This window comes from Phoxinus phoxinus, assembly GCF_949152265.1.
Source record: "Phoxinus phoxinus genome assembly, chromosome: 20".
NCBI classification, from domain to species: domain Eukaryota; kingdom Metazoa; phylum Chordata; class Actinopteri; order Cypriniformes; family Leuciscidae; genus Phoxinus; species Phoxinus phoxinus.
The window spans coordinates 7397668-7419892 of NC_136895.1; the positions used below are offsets into that span (position 1 = coordinate 7397668).

Below are 22225 nucleotides of genomic sequence, written 5' to 3' on the forward strand. Positions count from 1 at the left end.
ACCGAGGCTTCGTCTGGCCATAGTCACGTGACATGGGTGTTTTGAATCACGCTTCGGATCAGTGTTTCGAAACATCTGCGCTTCAGGATCTCTCGCAAAGAATTTTTTATTAAAATGCCATGTTATTTTGTCACACATAGACATTAATAATCAGTATGAATCTCAACAATGGTGACACTCAAATGAAAAGCTTCATGTTGCAATGCATGCTGGGTACCTAATAGTACACAATTTTTAATAGTACAATTTTTTAGAATGAGAACTAATGATTTTCAGTAAAGACTACTGATGTAAACCTGATTTGTCTGCTGCACCCACTTAATATTATATGTTAATACAACTCAACACGTTTAGTTTCAACTTGTGTAAAAACTAAAGTGGTATAGAGCAACTGGTTTCCACACGATTTGCGAGTAATCGCGTGTTAAGAGTGTGGGCACAATGACTTGTAGCCCCATCCCCCCTTAGGCAGGTCAAATGTAGTTTGTCCAAGGACATTTTAATTCGACATTAATAGTTTTACTGATTTTAAAGGAACTTTGTTGTGCTATGCTGGAGTAAAGTTCATAGATGATTGTTCTTTCCCATAGGATCTTGTAAAACTATGTTGGGTTGACCTCTGTCCCTCTAGGGGGGTTTAGGGGCATGCTCCCCCGCAAGAACATTTTAAGGTTAAATGCATCAATCTGGTGCTCTGAGAGAGAGCTCAAAATGAAGAGCTTCAACCCATGAACTGTGCTCATTGAACAAAGAAAAAGCATTGACTTGTACCTGGACATTAAAGAGGGCTCAAACATCTTTTTAGTTATGATATAGAGTCTGTCTACATCACATTATCACTGGCAATAATATAATAATGATTTATTATATAATTATTCCTATGACGTAAAATCCTCTATAGCCTCTAAATGTGCTGTATAAATGAAAATGAATATTTCAAAAGTATATTTTACATTACACTATAGTATAGGAAAATTACAATACTTTTGTCCTAATTTCTTGACTTGCAAGAAATCCTTGAGCTTTTATTTAGGAGAAAACAAAAATGCTGGTCGCGTGAGCAAAGTGCGCACTTCTCTTTAAATCACGCAGCACAAACAGAGTGCCTATATAGGCTACTTCATTAAAGCCTTGTGCTGTTTTATAAAGGCACAAAGTTATATCACGGTTTCAATTTTAGTTCGTTGGCAAAATATAACGCTAGAGAGTCGAGACCTTTATGTTGAGACCTCAGCTGGAGTTGCAAAATTGGCTCTCATCAGAAAAGAGGACTTTGGTCCACTGTGCTTTATTAAATCCAGAGTCAGTGCAGCCGTCTACCAGGACATTTCCAGAGCACTTCATGCTTCCTTCATTTTCCAGCAGGATTTGCACCTGCCCACACTGCCCCAAAAAAAAAAAACCTGGTTCAATGACCATGGTATTTAATTACTGTGTGATTTCAATTAATATTCAAATTTTCTGTTATTTTGATTTCGTGGGTTTCATAAGCTGTAAGCCATAATCACCAAAATTATAACAAATAAAGGCTTGAAATCTCACTTTGCATGTAATGAGTCTATATAATATATTAGTTTCACCTTTTAAATTGAAATACTGAAATAAATCAACTTTATGATGATATTGTAATTATATGACCAGCACCTGTATACTGCAATATTCCAATGTCATGGTAACTTTAATTAATCATTCAGACTCACAGGTTTAAATCTGTCACGAAACCTAAATAAGGATTTTTGAAACCAACATTGAACTGTGACGTGAACGAACGCCGCAATTACACAATTCTGCATATTCACTTCTGTGAGTATATTAACTTATGATGGAAATATGCTAAATTTGACATTTCTAATCCACTTTAGTGTAAAAAATAAATGTGTTCGCACACAAATGTGAACTAGTCAAGTGCATTCTGGGATACAGAATTCAAAATCTGCTAAATATATTTAACCCCTCCAAGGTTTAAATATATTTATGGCTTTTTTATCATTTTATTTTGGTGTCGTCTCTTTAGTGTTATTGTTGTGGTTGATATGCACTTTAATATTATGCTTATTTCTCTGTATGTTCCCGTTTTCTGATATATATATATATATATATATATATTATAAGACGGCTGCATCAGACAGATTTGAATTGTTGATGAAGACATTACACTATTTTAAAATCCATGATTCAGTGTCAAGCTTGTGTAAAATTATTCTCAAATCTTTCTTTTATTACAAAAGAAAGCGCTATACATAATTACAGCATTTCTTTTACAACAAGTATGCTTTAGTGGTTAAAATAGATTTCACTTTCACCTTTTTTTACTGTCAACTTAAATTTTAATCAAATTAATAAATTCTTACTCATGTAATACAAAAACAAACCAACAATCTAATAAAACAAACCTAATTCTTCAGAAAATGGCACTGTAGAAGATAATGAACATAATAAAGCAAACGTTTCATCCACGACTGGTTACGGTTTGCTAAAGGAAAGGGGGAAAAAAAACAAGATGCCCGTGCTTCACATTTAAACTAATATATACAGTCCACTGAATATATCCAGGGTGCAGAAACAGTTTCATTTCAGATGCAGCCATGTGCGCTCCTTAAAGTATGAAATCAGATTATGTACAATGAGGGCCATATACAGGTGGTACATTCAACACTTTCCTCTAGTGTTCACACAAGTTCACAATATAACAGCCGATAAAAAGACCATCAAACAGCCGGGTCATATTTCACACACACAAAAAAAAAATTTAAATAGTACTTCGCATAAAGTAAAAAAAAATTCTCATTGTGATAATATTTCGTGATATGTGTACTTTTCCAAAATGTGATTATTACTAAGTGTAATATAGTATAATTTTCATGAATTAAAAAAGCGGTTCAGCAAATACTTAGACAATGCCTAAACCCCTTATAATTTAACATCTTACCGATTTATTAGCAAAAATGTGGTTAATTGTCATGGAAATGTCAAAAATATGTTTTATTTTTCCCCTCTTCTGGTTGTGGAGTGAAATATGACCGGGCAATATTTTGAAGGGATTCAAAACCATCATAATGGAAATCAACAACTCAAGAAATCCGCCCCCTGGATTTAAAACGCGTTAATACTGAATAAAACAATCAAACACTTTTGTTCTGGCCGCTTTATAAATCCCACACACTTCTTTCTTCAGTTTCAAACAAAACAACCACAAAGAAAACCCAAAAAGTCAACGTGTGCTCGGGTCCACAAACCGAAAATCCACGAGAAGAAGAGAAAACGTCATTCCTGAAACTCTCGGTATTGCTGTGGTCCATTTAAATCCATTAGGAGAAACCAAGGCGTTGAGCTCCAAGCTTGCAGTGTGTGGTGTAAGATGAGGAAGAAGAGACCCACGGACGCCCGCCAATGTCAATGTCGCTTTGAAAATCTGCAGAGAAAGACCAAACGCATACACAAGCAGACACCGTCGAGATATACAGCCCTTTGGACGTTTCAAGAAAATAAGAGTATGGTGATAAAAAAAAAAAATGAGAAGAAACAAATAATCACATACAATATTAATAAGTGGGTGCACGTATAAACCGTTTAACTAAATTGTCTTTAATTTAAGCTAATTCAGTGAAGATAACAGTTGTTTTGAACAAAACTTTCCATTCTTGTACCTAATAGCAGATCCATCACATATTGTGCTCAACTAAAAGCCGTGAAGCAGCGGAAAAGCTTGAGCGAACGCTTTATTCGCCTGTGATTCTGCAGCACCAGCGCTTTCGGTACGTTGTCATGCAGTGCAAACGTGAGTCAGTGTTTTTCTGATACAGCATCATTAACAAGCGGCTAACGCTCGCGTTCGCCTGAAGCCGTCGAGCTGAAAAGCTGACTGGATTCAGTCCAGCCGTCCACATGTACAGTATAGTTTGGCACAGCATCACAACATCAAGCCATCCTTCCCCATACCATTGATCACGTCTAAACCCAAATTACAGCAGCATATTAAAATAATCGGATCGGTTTAAGATAGCGTAAAACTGCTAATTGAGTAACAAAGGCCATTCGGGATGTGATGGGATATTTTTTAGACATGATGTTTAAGAAATGATGCACTACAGTGGTATTCAAACTGTAGTGAGTGTTGATGGCAGTGCAAGAGTATCCAGCATTATTTTCAAGGCAAGTTTACTCATTATTTCACCCTCATGTCCTTCCAAACCTGCAGATTCATGATGCTTATTAATTGGTAGCTCTAAAAATGTAAAAAGCAATTTGACCCAAAAAAAAAAAAAAAAATGCTTTCTGGAGCTTGACCAGTCACCATTTAATTAACTGTTAAAAAATGTTTGGAAAAAAGATTTGGTGAAGCATTCCTTAATGACACACGAACAGCCATTAAACCGAACTAACTTCACAACAAAAACCCTCAAAAGATCGAGATCTTAAAAGCGATCTCAAAAATGACTGATAAATCAGATCAGATGAGGCAATCCCACAAGAAAGAAAGATCCGACTGAAGATACTTCAAACTGGGGTACCGCGAAGAGGTTTGAATTTTTACTGAAAGTGAACAATCGTCTTCCACTGTCCAACGTCAGAGTCTTTCGGCAGAAAGGTGAACACCCAGCAGTGTCTCTATGAAATCCTGAAGTAAAGTTGCGTGTCTGTGTATAAATGTGAACCAAAAAATTATCTATTATCTCACTACCTACCAAACTGAGTCCGCGAGGAGACGCAACCATCCTTCAAACGTCCCGTTACACCGCGGTACTCCTGTGTTTGGGTTTATGAGCCCCACGCAGCAAGGCAGTAATAAATACAATGGCAGTCTGATTGCATGGCATGAGTGATCCCTGGAATATCAGTGTGAGTGAACCGTCACACTGGCCTCGTGTTTCATAGGTCAGTCTCCTTTGGGATTGTCCATGTTAACGACCCGCAGCTCCGTGAGCGTGGCGCCGCTGCCGCCCGTGGGCTGCTGGTTGATCAACATCTGGAACAACATAAAAACAAAACCGTGAGAAGAGCCGAACGAGTGCATGTTCTTACGCATCTGCAGAAGTTACGAAGTGAGTAACACTCCCCTGGCTGTCAATCATACTATTATCTACAACTGTGTTTCAGTGTCAGATCTAAGAGAAACGTCAATGTTATGAGAACAAAATTGTTTTGAAAATAATGTTTCATGATATGTTTTTGAGAACGCCAAAACATTACAAGAATAAAAGGTGCAATGTTTGGAAAATAAAGGCTTTTTGTTACGAGAATAAAGGTGTTTTGAGAACAATCTTGTAACATTACAGGAAAAAAGGCCTAATGTTTTGAAAATATAAAAATGTAACATTACAAGAATAAAGGCATAATGTTACAAGAAACGAAAAATTTGACATTACAAGAATAATAAAGGCATAATGTTACAAGAATAAAGACATTACATTACAAAAATAAAGGCTTGTTATGGGAATAAAATCATAACACATATACACAATAATAATGGATTTAGTTACAAGAATAAAGGCCTAATGTTACGAGAAAAATAGCATTGCGTTACAAAAAAGTGTAACATTACAATAATAAAGGCATAATGTTACAGAAATATAAAAATTTAACATTACAAGAATAAAGGCCTAATGTTACGGAAATGTAAAAATGTAACATTACAAGAACAATTTCATAAATGCTACGAGAAAAGGCATAATGTTACAAGAAACGAAAAATTTGACATTACAAGAATAAAGGCATAATGTTACGAGACTAAAGATATTACAAAAATAAAGGCTTGTTATGGGAATAAAATCATAACACATATACACAATAATAATGGCATTTCGTTACAAGAATAAAGGCCTAATGTTACAAGAATAATAGCATTGCACTACAAAAAAGTGTAACATTACAATAATAAAGGCATAATGTTACAGAAATATAAAAATGTAACATTACAAGAACAAAGGCATAATGTTACAGAAATATAAAAATGTAACATTACAAGAATAAAGGCATAAATGCTAGGAGAACAAAGGCATAATGTTAAAAGAATAATGGAATTGTTACAAGAAAAAAACGTAACATTACAAGAATAAAGGCATTGTGATACAATAATAAAATCTTAACATTGTCATAACATTATTTTTATTGTAACACTGAATAAAGGATTAATATTGTAGTTTTTTCTTTTTCTTGCAATGTTTATAACTTACAATATTAATCCTTTATTCAGTGTTATAATAAAAATAAAAATTACATTCCAAAAGTAAAGGCATAACGTTATGACAATGTTAAGATTTTATTATTGTATCACAATGCTTTTACTTTTGGAATGTAATTTTAATTTTTATTGTAACACTGAATAAAAGGATTAATATTGTGAATTATAAACATTGCAAGAAAAAGATATAAAAAGACATACAAAACCCCAATAAACCTTTAGATGCAATGCAGTTAAATTTAGTCGGGTAAAACTCTATAGTGGACAAAAGTTTCATGTAAAGAAATGCTCACTGTTTTAATATATTACCGAATGAAGGGGAACGGCTGAAACCGGGATCTGTACAGTTCCTGGAGGTCCCGTGAGAAACATCTGAGGAACTCCACCTAAACACGACCAACAAACAACAATAAAAACACTTTTTATGGTGCGTTATGGAATTTCCATATGTAGAAGTTTTCCATATCGACATCAAAGACTCTCTTTTCACTATGGCCATTCCAACGAGACATTAACACAGCAATATGCTCCCGCCGACTGACCTGAGTCTTGGGCTTGTGCGTGGGACACGTGCATCGCAGTGTGCGACTGTGGGAAGGTGTTGAGCACGGTTAGACCCCCGTCGCCTAGGCCAGAGGTGGATGTAGCATACATGACGTGCGCTCCGGGGTACATCAAGTGGCCCCCCACTGAAGAAGGCACTGAGGACGTGACTATAGTAGCAGTGTGGCTCACTGTGGGAGTGCAGAAGAGACACAGATGATTTTACATTCACATTTATTCATTTAGCAGACGCTTTTATCCAAAGCGACTTACAAATGAGAAACAATAGAAGCAATTAAACTAGCAGTAGACCAACAGTATGAAAGTGCTATGACCCTTCACAGTACAATCCAACGTACAGCACTTTCTTTTTTTTTTCTTTTTTGTTAGAATAGAGAAGAGTGTGTTAGTATTACTGGATTAAATGCTGCCGAAAAAGATACGTCTTCAGCAATTTCTTAAAAATGGGTACGGATGATGTTTGACTTTTTGACGGTAACAGGGTGTCCCACATCTTGGTTAACTTCAAATTCAAGGACTTTCCGGGTCTAAAACCCTCAAATTCAAGGACTTTCCGGGTCTAAAACCCTCAAATTCAAGGACTTTCCGGGTCTAAAACCCTCAAATTCAAGGACTTTCCGGGTCTAAAACCCTCAAATTCAAGGACTTCATGTGGGGACACATTTCAAGTGAGAGCCAGGTTACGTCGTGTTAGCTTGTAATAGGGGTGTCACGATTCTCCAAATCCTTGAATTTATAAAATTTTCGATTCTAAGCTCACGGTTCGATTCTCAATTATTACATTTATTTTTTTAAAGGATAGGTTGCTGTGCCATGCATTTTTAGACTAGACTTTTATGCAATATTTGTCACAATATACCACACTACATTGTCAAATTTAAAACACTTATTAACAACATAATTTAACAATAACTTATTCAGTCAATTGTAAACTTAAGCAAAATGACCTGCCATCTAGTTTCTCTTTTGTAACTGCGGTCTTCTTCACAGAAGATGACATTCTAGTTCACAACAAAACAAACAAAGTTGTTGGTTTAACAGATAAATCTATGTTTTTGTGGTGCCTGTAGAGATGCCCTCAACCTCAATTTAACTCAAGGCGACATAATGAACAACACTCGTCTCATTCGTGGAGGTGGGAAAAAAAGTTATTTGTGACATGCAAGATTTATTGTATTAAAATTTAAATGCAAAACTAAGAAAAGGCGTGAGAGTCAATTTTAAGTTTTAATTTAAAATGTTTGCGATTTAGAACATGGTTAAATTTTATGCTGACAAAACTTTTTTTAAATAAAAGTTGCAGATAACTTCTGGATTTTGAAATCCCAGTAGTGAGTAAATGTGTTTGTGGTACAGCCGCGGATCAGTTGCGCACTGCAAACGCAGCATGTGTGAAAGCACTACAGCGCGTGCGGCTCCTGCTCCTCACACACGGAGTACGTGTGAAACGGGCGCCAGTGGAAGGATATGGTACACGCACATAGCAGAATTTGCAAACTGTGGCTTTTTTGAAGCGCGGACGTTGTCAACATAACTCACTGGAAATCCAAAATACTTCCACACCGGCGACTTCATTGAAAGAGCGAGGAGGGGGTTCAAGTTCTGTCGATGGGTCTCCTGCATTTGCCATGCTATCTTCTGACTGGCTGTAATAGCGAAGTTAGAGGAGGTTGACTCGCAGCACTTCAACACGCTTGTTTTTTTCCCCTTGGCAAGCCAACCGGACGTTCGAGATTGTGACTTAATTTTGGTCTATTTCGATTTAAAATCGAAATCGTGACACCCTTAGCTTGTAAGATGCATTGTTACAGTTTTTTATGTGTCAAACACAACTACGAAAAAAAGTGTTTTTTTGGCCATATGACAGATATCTGATATTCTATCTGTCGTATTTTTGTTTTTCATAAAACTGAAGAATATTCGGTACATCCTATACTGTATTATAAAATAATCTGATATTAATTAAAGGATAACTCTTGCCAAAATTGAACCTAGGCTCTTTTTGTTAATCTACCCGAGTCAAACTTTCGTGTAAAAGCATAATTAGGATGGAAAAGCATTTTCGTTTTCGGTCAAAATGCCTTTTGAATGGGAGTGCTAGGGGCACTTTTATGATAGCATCAAAATCGCTGTATTTAAAACATTAAGGCGGCTCGACACAACATGAAACTGTGCTGGAAGTATCACTCTACACATGAACTCCAGCATTGACTACATTGTTTGTGTACACAGTTTACTAAAAAGAAAGGTTCGACTCACTTTATCAGTTAGTGTTTCTAGTGGCTGGAATTTTGTCAGTCAAAAGTAATCGATCTCCGAATGCAACGTAACATGAGAGTAAAGATGGAAAGCTCCTAAAGCTTGTTTCCATATATATTCACGGATAATTTGTTGTTTTGTCGTTAGTGAAAATCAATATTGACCTTGTATTTGAAAAAGGATCCTCATATAAAAATGAAATGATTCTGTGATACAGATCGACTATTTTTGACTGACAAAATGCCGGCGGCGGGGAAGAACAACAGCTACAGTAAGTCGTACAAAACCTTTCTTTTTAGTAAACTTTGTGTTCACAAACAATGTAGTCAATGCTGGAGTTCATGTGTAGAGCCCCTGGTGACACTTCCAGCACAGTTTCATGTTGTGTCGAGCCTCAATGTTTAAAAAAATAGCGATTTTGATGCTGTCATATACTTGCCCCTAGCACTCCCATTCAAAAGGCAATTTGACCTAAAACGAAAATACGGTCAATCTTAAAAGTGGCGTTTCCATCCCACTTATGCTTTTACACGAATGTTTGACTCGGGTAGATTAACAAAAAGAGGCTAGGTTCAATTTTGGCAACAGTTACCCTTTAACTTTAGCATGAAACCATGAAACGTTGAGGTACCATCGTAATGGTTTCGTGTGCACGTGAACGTCATGACAACGTACAACACAAAGTACCTCACGCGGGAAACACTTAACATAACGCGTAAATGCACGTAACTAACGTAAATCAAGCAAGCTAGTATGCATTGGCGAAACACATTAGCAGACTTGACAGATATTATGGAATTTTTTCCAGATAACCATTTTCAAAAACTTTCCAGGGCCTTGAATTATTATTATTTTTTTTTTATTCAGAAACTGTGAAGGACTTCAAGGACCCGTGGGAACCCGCAGTAATGGAGTCAGTAAGGAGTGAGTGAGTACCGGCGGAGCTGCTGGAGGTCTGGCTGATCTCGGGACTGCTGTCGCTGCTTTGAGGACTGGGGTGAACCTGGATGGCCTGTAGCTGTTGAGACATCGCACCACCTGACACACAACAGCAGAAAACACCCACAGCGCACTTTTAATACCAGGCATTATTATATACATGAATGAACTGCACACCGACAACTAAAATATTTAAAATAGTTTATTCAATTTAAAGTAAAAAAAGCAAATATTATACTAAAAATGTAACCTAAAAAAAATTCTTAATAATGATAATACATATATATAAATAAATAGATGAAGAAATAGTTCCTCGCCGACTAACAGAAATAAAATAAGTTCAGCTGAAGTACTAAAATCATTCAAACTAAAACTTATAAACTAACAAGTTATAATATAACCTTATGTAACTTATAAAAATAAAAGCTAAATAGAAATATTTAAAAATAAAATAAAAAGAATGAAAAGCACATAAAAACCTAAAACTAAATAAATACTAAAATAACACTGACACACACAGTCTCGCGTGTCGATTACATGTTGCTTTAAAATGCAGTATTTGAATGGTTTACTGCAAAATCATATGCATTATATAATAAATATATATATATATATATACACACACACCATTATTGGTGATGTACTGTTTATGAGTAAACTTAAATAAAACAAGTCACATGTCAAACTAGTTACATTTAACAATGTTTTGAAGAATCCCTTTTTTTTTGCATTAGTTTTGTTACTTGCAATGCCATCACTATAAGAGAATAATTTCAGAAAGCTGTAGCATGCAAATCCTGCATGATCCCCAAACGCACATTTCCAGCCCTCACGGTGAGTCGAGTTACACACACACACACACACACACACACTGACCTGTAAGCGAGACAGCGGCCGGCAGGCGGAAGAGCGTGGCCTGAGCAGCGGGTTGTGTGTGTGCGGGGACAGCAGAGGAGGAGGTGGCGCTAGTCATGGCGTGGCTGTTTTGCGTCTGTGGACACTGTATGGCCAGAGAGTGTGTCTGCAGCTGACTGAGAGGAATAGTGTGTGTGCCGGGCGGGAGAGAAGCGCCTGCGGGACACACAGCGACACCCTCAGCAAGCCACGCAGAACTCGCATGTTCAAGGCCTAGTCACACCAAGCTTCGGTTTTTGGGGAGACAAGATTTTAAATACGAAACGAAGCGATTGGAGTCTCCAATTGAATACATTTCTTTAATGTCGTCTGCCAAATTTCATAATCGTGAGAGACCTAATTGGAGAGAAAAAACGTTGGGTATGGTGAATCAGTTTGAACAGATTCACAGGACTGGATTTATCATCTCCGGGATATTAAAATAAGCATATTTCAATAAACATAATGATGCTCTCAAACTAGCGAGTCATGAGGCAAGGAAAGATCAGTTCATATCTTGAATACTGTGTATGATCTTTGATGTAAATGTTTGATATGAGAGTCAACGACAATCATGTTTTAAATTCTTAGTTTAAAATGTAATATTTATATTTATGTTGGTTTCATATGGTTTTATATTATTTCAATACAAATGTAAAAATAAAAATAGTAACCATCTTGCTAGTGACCATCAAGTAAAAAAATGATTTGCACTTTTAGTGGATGTGAGTGCACACCTACTGATTATTACTTTGAAAGCTATATTTTAAAACTTTTTTAAAAGTATTCGAAGTATTTCAAAGTAAATATATTATGACACTGTATAGCCTTCAAAACCATCAAACATCAAGCCTTAAAACTTCTTCAAACTTTTTGGTCAGGCTTTCTCAAGTTAACTTTAAAGTTTGTCTTATGATACTTAATACTTAAATATCATTCAGTTGAGTCGCCACACCACGTGACATTTTTACACATGACCTACCCTTGCCTTGTCATAAAAAGCTGTTCAAGCTGTTCAATTTTTCAAGCGGTTTGCACCACATGACTGATTTGGCAGACAAGTTTTCCAAGAAAAAAATAACAATATTATGCCAACCTACTAAAGGCTTTTTTTCTTTAAATGTTAACGGTTTAGTTTAAATCGAACTAAATTAAATAATTTCAATAAATAAAACAGGCCCGCGCGCACCAAAATAACTTTAAAAACAGAAACTTCCTGAATTGAATTGATTGATTTTTGGATAAACGTTCATTTCATGTAAATGGTCTAAATATATTGCGAGTTTCTTAACGATTGGATTTGTTTGTCGCATCGCTCTTGATGTGAACAGGCCTTTACACAGACGAAATCAGTTGGAAGCAGAATTCAAAGTGTGCAGGCATGCAAGCAAGCCAATAAGTTCATGTGCATTATAACACGACAATGTCATGCAAGCTGATGCAATGCAACATGCAACCCATCTGGAAAGTCAAATAAGAGTTAATCTGGACTAATCTGTAAAAGGAAGAAAAAAACACTCATGCAACAAAGGAATGGCTGAACACAGGCCCGCACCTGGCATGAGCGTGAATCCTCCGGGCAGCTGCATCACGCCAGCGGGAGAGCTTTTGAGCACGGTGCCGTTCGCACTGGAGACGCTCTGAGCGCTCATGGGCCAACAGGTGGTGCCGCTCAGCGAGCTGTGAGTGTGTGTGTGTGTGTGTGTGTGCATGGCCAGTGAGGAGGAGGAGGGAGAGGAAGACGCCGAGGACTGTGTGGTCGTGCTGTTGGTGCCTCCAGGTAAAGTGACAGAAGTGAACGTGGACTTCATCATTTCCTGCAACAACAAACGCAGAAATTAAACGATTTTAAGGAGCACAAATTTAGACACACAATGCAACATAGATATGCTCAAATCTGCATTTATTCGTTAAAAAAATAAGACTGATACTAGTGCTAAAAGGCATTAGATAACTTATGACTTTTAATATTTAATATTAATACGTTTAATATTTGAAGTTAACTTGACAGGTGGCATATTTGTGTGTGTGTGTGTGTGATCTGTGTACACATGTAAAAATAAATGCGTTAATACGTTTAATATTATTAAGCGTTAACACTTAATACGTTTAAAATTTTAAGTTAACTTAACTTGTGTAACCCATGTATATATACTTTATATACGTTAAAAATATATATATATTAAAATCATTAATGCATAACAGATAAATCATGAATAAATTGGAAAAAGTATGAATCAAACTAACATTTCGTAACTATTTTAATGCATTTGACTTAATTATACATGAAGCATTATATAATAATATACTCATAATTTTCAAAAATATATTATATAATGTTAACAGCATTCATGAGTGAAGTCTTTGCTCACGGATAATTATGTTGGGAGTAATTATGCAAACTGTTTTGACAAAAAACAGAACCATTTATACATTACATAATGTAATAATGCCTATTTGTCAAATAACACTTCACAAATGAAAGGTACTTCATCTTTTTTTATTATCTGGAACGCATTTATTTGAAACTCGATGCCAAACCAAAACATAGGACTATTCATAACTAAATGAATGAGAAGTCTGGGATCACTTACATAATGTGAACGAAAACATCTTAAACTTTATATATATATATATATATATATATATAAAAATAAAAAAAAGATAATCTTTTGTGGTCCACAGAAGAAAGCCGACATAATCATATAACATTAATTTCACGTCACAGAGTTTTCCTGTGGTGGACCAGGAGTGATTGATCGCAGCAGAGCCTGTGGCAACAACTGCGTGTGATAAAGGCAATTGTGTCACGGCTATCCCGAGAACGGCAGCTGCCTTCACAGGAAAACAGGTGTCCACACAGCGAGAGAGAGGGCGCTGCTATTTCAGGAAGCGCTCAACAAAACCCAGCAAACGGGGCCGACGGATCTGCCAGCCTGTGAGCTGAAAAGCATTTTCTCTTCGCCATCGAAAGAAGGGTACAAGATAATACAACAAACAGCCAAACTGAGCTTGACTGAGAGACTACAGCAGATCTGATCTGGGTTTAGACAATCAATAAACAATGAACGTTTTACAAATCTTGATACCAATTTTGATACAACAGCAAAACTTAATATGAAGTACACATTGTTAAACATTAAAATAGAATCAAATTGGTACAGGAATAATATTAAGAAGCCTTTTCTCTTAATATTGAAGTTTATTTAATCGTTTAAAGTCCCCCTGTGGTGAGAATCAAGTTTTTAATGTTGTTTATATGTCTGTGTGGTGTTTTTAATGTGTTTTAAGACAAACCATGTGTACATTCATAAGTCGACAGCATTGCTGAGTATTTTCTCCTTAAAACTGCAGTGAAAAAAAGACACTTAAAAATGCGGTTTGAAATCGCTGGTGTTTCTGACGTCACACACTCCCTTGTAACCAATCAGATCAACGTGTGATAGTCTGGTGTGAGTGAGTGGAGGCGGGGGCTCATTTGCATATTCATAGATCCACGTATACTAAATGAGGCAAGTGTGTAGAGTTACATGCAAGCTATTTTAAGGCATGAAGACATTCGTTTTTTAAAGGAAAAAACTTTAAATATGTAATTTTGGTGATCAAAGATGAGTTTTAAAGGATAAAATGATTGACTACAGGGGACTTTAACAATGCTATACGTTGGAATACACTGTGCATAATTCGATCTGAATGCAATGATACGATGTCCTACCGGACATCACACGTCATCAGCACGTTCGGGAAGGTTAGTGCTGGGTATAAAGTTTGATATTCACCAACCGAATTGCCTCGATACTACCGAGTATCAAAAAATGTATTGTCGTTTGGTACCAAATTTAACATTAATTCATCAACATCAGCCAATAAGCACTAAAAACACTAGTTGACGCCCAGAGACGTGGCTCACGTGAGGCTGTAGTGTGTAAGCGTCCCAACACCCATAGATGGAAATATGAACGCCCTTTCAAGTCAAAAGCGATGAGCTTATAATCACAACTTGGGAAGTAGAACATTTGTAACGTTAACGTTAGATATTGTTTGTATGGCTATTGATAGCTAGCTAAATCGATGCTAAAAATGCTTTAAGTTTGACAGTAAATTCACATTAAACTTGTTAAAGTGTGCTTATTCTTAAGGTAGGCTGCATTAACGCGGTTTATCGTTTGTCTTTTCCCCTCTTCACATTAATGTTATAGCCTCTGCCCCAGTCGATCCTGGCACGAGGAGACCATCGAGTGTCAATCCGCTCACACTGGCACAAACAAACAAAAAAAAAAAAAAAAAGAGGAAAAATGGAGGAAAGGCAAGATGAGTGCCACGGGTTTGCTGCCTTTTTCTACAGTGGAGGCTCCACGGCGGAGGTGTGTGTGGTGTTGTTGTAACTTTACTGTTAAGGTTGTTGGCCAGGTGTCTAGGTAATCTCTTAAGTTAGCATATATAATGTTTTTGACTTTTTATAGTAAGCAACAATGATAAAACAAGGCTGTTTTGTGTTCGATGTCAACTATAGGGAGATAAGGGCCTCAGATATCAGTCCCCCGGCCGACACATGCTCTCAAATACCCTCATATCTGCATGATATGCAGTAGAGAAAGAAAACATCAAGAAAGTTACAAGATGTGAGGGATGTGGCTGTGACTGCTGATGGCTGGACAGTGTCAGTCCACTATGTGAGAGAGGTGTCCATGAAAGAGAAAGTCCTACATACACATGAATTGTAGCAGAAGAGATTCAATATAAAAGGACTGAGTAGTTGCGGTTACAGTAGATAATGCAGCAAACATTGAAGCAATAAAAAATACAGCGCATGGCAATTGAAGTAAGAACAAAGACCACTATCAGCAGCTCTACAGAGAAGATTCAGGCTTTCACACTACATCTATCTACGCCGTCCTCGGTGAGTCCAGTAGTCTGGTCTTGGGACATGAGGGATACTCCGCCAATGCTTTCTGATTTGGCAACACGGTATCTCTGTTTGCAAGCATCATCTACATTTTCTACTGCTGGGGACATTATCAGTCAGAAGCGGGCTCGAACTGCTGAGCGACAGCCTCACATACTGACTTGAAACTTGTTATTTGTGCACTGAAAACTAGGCTATTTGAACTTTATTAAATCTATTTGCACTTGTTTTATTGTGCAAGTTACATTTTGTTCCTTTGTGCACTGGCTCGGGAGTCAGCAGATAAGTCTTTAAGTCTGTAAAATAAATCAACAAACTGGAAAAATAAAAGCAAAAGTTTTTTTGAGAACTAAACCAAAAAAAAAAAACCTACCCAAACTGTGGCAAAGAAGATGATCGTGCATTTTTCTGAGCAAAAACCCCTCAAATGATCTGCTAAAAGCATCATCTATCTGAGATTTTATGAGTAAGGAGGATCCCATTCCCATGATGACTTTTCAAAACATGGACCATCTGATGAGCTTGTCATCCGCTTTAAGCAATAAGCAGAGGTTTGGTTTCCTAACTCTGCATGCTCACTCACTACTTGCCCTAAATCAGTAGAGAAAAGGGGGGGATATGTCATCCAAATTTGAAAACAGCTGCAGCTCATAAGGAATGTGATCAGCCATGAGCCAAGAAAGTGTACTGGGAAAACCAGACTATATAAGGACATGTAGACAGCATCTAATCCTTATCAATGAGAGTTGGACATTGTGAATAATAGACGCTGCCATGCAAAGACGTGCTCGGGGTGACGCAAATGTTCATAAATGTGGGGAAAAACTGGCATTTGCATGATAAATACTGATAGTGGAAAAGGGGTTTTGGGTGAAAGTCGTGCATGTCTGATTTCTTTCAACGTTAAAACTAGCTATTGTAGTCTGGAAAACGGAGACCTACAAAGGTCAAGAAACACAGGAATGGGAAAAGGTTTCCACTTAAAGTCAAACTCAAATGATGGACCATGCTATGGTATTATAAAGGATGATTCGTATTTAGATTCGATTTCGGTCAACTAATCCATCAACCAACTAGTCTGGGACTAATCTAGACTAAACTAGATTAATGAGGTCAACTAGAATGTTTTCGATTTTCTTCTTTTCTTTTTTAACCTTCAAATTGGACGTAAATCTGTTGCGCCACATTTCCAGTTTTCAAAAGAAATGTTCAGACCGTTGTGCTCCATCCAGCTATTGTGAACAACGCGTCTTAAGTGAACAAACGAAAAGTGTCTGATCTGCGCAATTTGTTGCGTAGTGTGTCCTGATCATTCTTAAGAAGATGTATTAAGGAACAAGTTAAAGGGGTGGTTGATTATGATTTCACTTTTCTAACTTTAGTTAGTGTGTATTGTTGCTGTTTGAGCATAAACAACATCTGCAAGGTTACGAAGCTCAATGTTCAAAGCAAATGGAGATATTTGCTTTTAAAGAAATGAATTTAAAGACTACATTCCTCCCGGATTAGTGACATCAACCCTAAAATTTACATAAATCCCGCTCCCGGGAACGTGATTTACAGAATATGCTAATCAATGACTTGAAGATAACTCCACATCAGCAATCATAAATTCACCAACTAACCATTCAGAGACGTCCTGTTGCTTCAACATGTTGTCACTTCTTCTTGAGTCTCTCCATCATTGTCTGACTCCGGTTTGAACATAAAAGGCTGAAAGTTTTTTACATTTTCAGTGCATGTGTGTGTGAGGTAAAAGGACACAAGCTCTTGAAGCTCCGCCCCCTGTGCCGGGAGCAGCAGCTCATTTGCATTTAAAGGGACAGGCACGAAAACGGTGCGTTTTTGCTCACCCTCAAAAAGTGACGACTTTAACATGCTATATAAACATATCTGTGGGGTATTTTGAGCTAAAACTTCACACATCAGAGACTTATTTTACATCTTGTGAAAAGGGCATTATACCACCCCTTTAACTTCAACTTTCACGTTTCTACCAAAATACTACATTTTCAAGATCTCAAGACCCATTGTGCTCGATCCATTCTTGCCATCGTGAACAGAAAAATGCGTCCTAGTTGCGTCCTAAAAATGCATCCAGTGTTTCCCAACCCTGCTCCTGAAACACGCCTGATTCAACTCATCAGCTCATTAACCCATGTGATATTGAGCTGATGAGTTGAATCAGGTGTGTTTGATTAGGGAGACAAAGAAAACGTGCAGTGTTGGGGGTCCTTCAGGAGCAGGGTTGGGGAACACTGGATTAGACAACTCACTGACTAGTAGATTGAAAATGCGTAGTAAAAAATCTGTACCTTTGGCTCTGTGAGACCATCGGCCTCGGAGACCTGGTAGGTGAGATCCGTCTCCTCGAATCCCGTGGCACTCATCCGCTGGTCTGACGAAGGGTCCGTACGGGGTGGAGAATCAGGGGAGTTTAGGCAGGTCTGGATGAGGGCTTTACCCGTCTCACTGGTGATCATGGGCTGAAGTTTCCGCGTGGCAAATGTGTAGACGTGGCCAGTCTCACTGGCAACCAAGAGCAAAACTTGCGTCCCCGTTAAGGTGGAGAGTTCGTAAGCCTGGAAATTGAGAAGAAAGCAAGATAACAGCGGGCCTCATTCACCAATATCTTCCTAAGAGTTTTCTTAACTTTGTACTTAATAAACTTCCTGAGAAAAGTCTACGTCGGATTCATGACATGTTCTTAAACAACAGAATTGTTCGCACTGGTTTTCTTAGGATTGATGAATCCCACGAAAATTGCAGTGTTTCTTTGCATGCTTTTTTCTTCAACAAATGATTACAGTCAAATACTATCAATGTAAACGACTGTAGAATTAAATAAAATGCAGTAACCAATTATTTGGAGCAAACTGTCATCACTCAAATGTGCGTAGATTTTGTTCTTAGCTAAGAACAAATCCAAGATAAGAAAACATTAGTGAACGTCAGAATCTTTAAGAACGGCTGGTGAATGAGACCCAATAAGATTCGGTTCTGAAGTGACGTTTACTTCACCAGTGGACACTAACTTATAAGCACTGGCAAACTTGTGTTTTTTTAACCTCAACTCTGATTGAGTGGACAACAATGATGATAAACATCACAAATGTTGTGAAGTGTATCCGGCAAATAAATTGCGCTTGTGTGATGCAATGCAGCTTTATTTGTTAGCCTTGTGGTTGTAATGAGGTAAGAAACAATTAAAAGAAGGACCCAAGCAAAAGAGATAAAAGATAGATCTGCTAAGAAGGGATTAACTGCAACTAATAAGTCAGTTACTACTAGAGAACCTGTAACTGCAAGTTGTCATTACACATTACGCCCGACGACTTCTGCAACTAGGCCGGTTCTCAAGATATGCAAATGCTTTAACAAAGTCTACCGCAGTGGTAACCTGATCAGTCATCTGGCCTATTTCTGCTGAGCCAGGAACGAATGACAATTGAGGGGGCAATGACAAATGAGTCAGAACAGATGAGGAAACTACCTTCAACTGAGACACGGAAGACTTCAGAAAGCAACAGAGGAGGGATGTATGATAGTGTGATGTATGGTATAAACCGTGGTAAACTAGTATCAGTATAGAGCTATAGAACTAGCACTTGTAAAGTAGAAGGCTATAAATATAGCACTAGTATTAGCATAGTACTTGTAATGGTATAGTTTAACACCAGTGTTAGTGAACTACACTAGTTAGGTCTTAGTGTAAGTACAGCACTGGTGTAAGTGTAGTGGTTTGGCACTACTTAAGTAGTCAATATTTGAAGTGGATAAAAAAGTAGTTAATCAAAGGTGTCCTAAGACAAGAAAATTCATGTATAACTTTGATGAAAGGTTTTGATCCACTTCAAATGTTGACTACTGTAGTGTGAGTGCAGTACTAACACAAATATAGTGGTGTAGGATTAGTAAAGGTATAATGGTTCTAGTATCAGCAGCATAGCTTGAGTATCAGTACAGTTAGTTAGTAATGCAATTAGTACAGCACAATCAGCAAATGTATATAGTGCTAGTAATGGTACATCTGTAAACATATAGTACCAATATAATGGAGCAAAAACAACATTAACATGTTGATAAAGTCCTAACAGTTGTACATAACTAGTGTATGGTGTTATAGCACTATGATAAGTAAAGTATAGTACTAGCATGTTAGCCTATTGGTATAGTACTTGTTACAGTATATAGTCTAACACCAATGGTATAGTATTATTATAAACACATTGGTATGGTACTAGACTAGTTTACGCATAGTTTTATGGCACAAGTAATTGTATATTTATGCTATTAACAGTATAGTATGAGTTATTATTAGTATAACACAATCAGTATATCGATACAAAGCTGGTATAAGTATAATAATAGTATGAGTGGTGGTACTAGAATTGGTAGAGTACTAGCAATAGCAAATTTAATTTAATTGCTACAGCACTAATAATGGTATGGTACTAGCATGGTTTAATGGCTACATCAATTAGTTACAAAGACACTATCAATTGTACAAACCTAGTGTGAGTGATATAGACATGTATGGGAACTTTACTAGTATCAATAAATGGCAAATAAAAAAATAACAGTGGTTCCAGTATTAGTAGTTACTATCATTACAGTGAATGCTGATAGTAGCATTGTACAATGCTAGTGTCAGTAAATTGCATATAGCCTAGGCTAGTAGTACAAGTATTGATACAGAATTAGTATCAGCACTTTGATACATTACAAGGATACAATTAAATAGTATAATGGTACTAGTATCAATCAACACTGTGATATTATAAGATGATATAGCACTATTAGTGATATAGTAGCAACAGTGCTACTAGTATATCTACAGTATTAGAATCGGTATACTGATATTAATACTAGTATTCCTACCGTATTAGAAGCAGTATAGTAATATTAAAACTAGTAGTGTTTAATACTTGTATCAGTATGTTAGTAACGTTACAGCACCAGTACAGTAGTTGTAGTACCAGTAACTTATTAGCATAGTTTAGCACTAGTATTGGTGTCGTACATGTTCTGGTTGACCGTACCTTCTTCATAATGCCAGTCTTTCTCTTGCTGAAGGTCGTGTATCTCCTCAGCTTGTTGTCAATAAACTCCATCTTAATTTTAACCCGTCCTCGCGTTTTCTTGCCGGGTTTTGCACCCGCCACGCCGCTGGGAACTCCTCCATACCCCGGCGACAGTGCAGTGATAGCTCCCGAGGATCCCCCGACCTCCATCTCGCTCCTCTCCCGCTTCACTCCTCTCCTGTCCAGCATGGGACTCTCTTCATCATCCACGGAGTCCGAGTCTACATCAGAGCCGCTCAGCACTGCCTCGACCGACGGCCTGTCGTCGTATCTGCCCCCATCGGGCAGGTTTATGGAGGAGTTCACCGCCCCTAAAGCCCCAGATGTGCTGCCCACCTGTAGATGGGTCAAGCCTGTGCAGTTACCTGAGCGTCCAGCCCCCCTGGCCTTCCCGTTTCCCCCCAACATCTCCGAAACCCCGACCCGCTAGCAGCACCACTGCAGTCTGCGGTAGGTGTACGTTAGCTGATCAAACCCAGCAGATCTCTTCACTTGATACCGAACTTACCCTGCATATGCTAGGCTAAGAAACATTAGCTCAAATAAGCATACAACTCGGACTAAACGCGAGCTATCCCGTAGTTTAATTTCTGTATGAAAGTCGTCTTGTAGACTACAAAAATAAACCGTTCAAAACTAGCCCTTTACGACCATCGTACAAAGTTTACAACGTATAGTTTCCGCCTACAGTCCATCAATCAAACCTCAACTGAACTTACGCCACATTTGGAAACGACGAATCGCGACCACACAATGTACCTCCGCGAACAGAACTAGTTACCAAGAGCAACGTCGATATCACGCTTGATATTTAACGTCGAACACGTAAATTACGATATTTTGGTTGTATGGAGATTTTAATGTTTTTTTGGGGAATGTAAAGGATGATTCCGCGCTTATTTAGGGAATTTAACTCACGAGGACGTTCACCCAAAGATCTACTTTCCTCCATATAAAGCGAGTCGATGTTTCCTTATATGGTGATGGCTGTCCATGTATGGTGAGTCACAGTGCTGCGCTGCGATTGGCTACGCAAACCGCTCCGACTTTGTGATTGGTTCAAATCTGATTTGGCCGACTGAAATGGCTTACGTCATACACAGCGAACTGGCTGTTCTTGGACCTTAGACCTGAGAACATTAATATTACCGACATTTCTGGCGGGAAATATGTGATAAGGTAAATCATAATTACTTAACTGTCTTTTAAAACAAAAACTCCTCCGTGAGACTGACCTGTCAGATTTCAGCTCTGTGAGAGCTGTGTAAATGATGCGATACTCCGTATAACCAGCAGATGAAGCTGTTACATTAACTATTGGTTTAAAGTTACACTAAACTCAGGCTTTTAGCGTCTCACGCATTTAATTTGCTTACAACTAATTTTTTGTTTTACACA

The 22225-nt window shown here is 37.6% G+C and overlaps 1 protein-coding gene across 4 annotated transcripts; it reads right to left on the bottom strand.

Annotated features, from left to right (window-relative positions):
- Positions 1–104: 104 nt before the first annotated feature.
- Positions 105–21861, bottom strand: srfa (serum response factor a). 4 transcript variants are annotated; one of them, XM_079592104.1, is made up of 8 exons: positions 20786–21861; positions 18059–18325; positions 12393–12654; positions 10820–11014; positions 9941–10042; positions 6724–6915; positions 6475–6567; positions 105–4966 (listed from the first exon to the last, which is right to left on the bottom strand). In XM_079592104.1, the coding sequence occupies exons 1-7, from the start codon at positions 21233–21235 to the stop codon at positions 6479–6481; spliced, it is 1557 nt and encodes a 518-aa protein (XP_079448230.1). In that variant the 5' UTR covers positions 21236–21861; the 3' UTR covers positions 105–4966; positions 6475–6478. The 4 variants fall into 4 exon arrangements, with proteins under 4 accessions (XP_079448230.1, XP_079448229.1, XP_079448232.1 ...); XM_079592103.1 differs by having other exon boundaries at positions 1556–4966; positions 6491–6567; positions 20786–21777; XM_079592106.1 differs by lacking the exon at positions 10820–11014 and having other exon boundaries at positions 1559–4966; positions 20786–21701.
- Between the last annotated feature and the right edge of the window lie 364 nt (positions 21862–22225).

Excerpts from the sequence above, each read along its gene's own strand:
- srfa (XM_079592103.1), bottom strand. The coding sequence starts at position 21,235 with ATGTTGGGGGGAAACGGGAAGGCCAGGGGGGCTGGACGCTCAGGTAAC. Across the intron at positions 11,015-12,392 it reads AGGATTCACGCTCATGCCAG|GCGCTTCTCTCCCGCCCGGC; the intron begins GTGCGGGCCTGT and ends TGTGTCCCGCAG. Across the intron at positions 6,568-6,723 it reads CGCACAAGCCCAAGACTCAG|GTGGAGTTCCTCAGATGTTT; the intron begins GTCAGTCGGCGG and ends GGTCGTGTTTAG.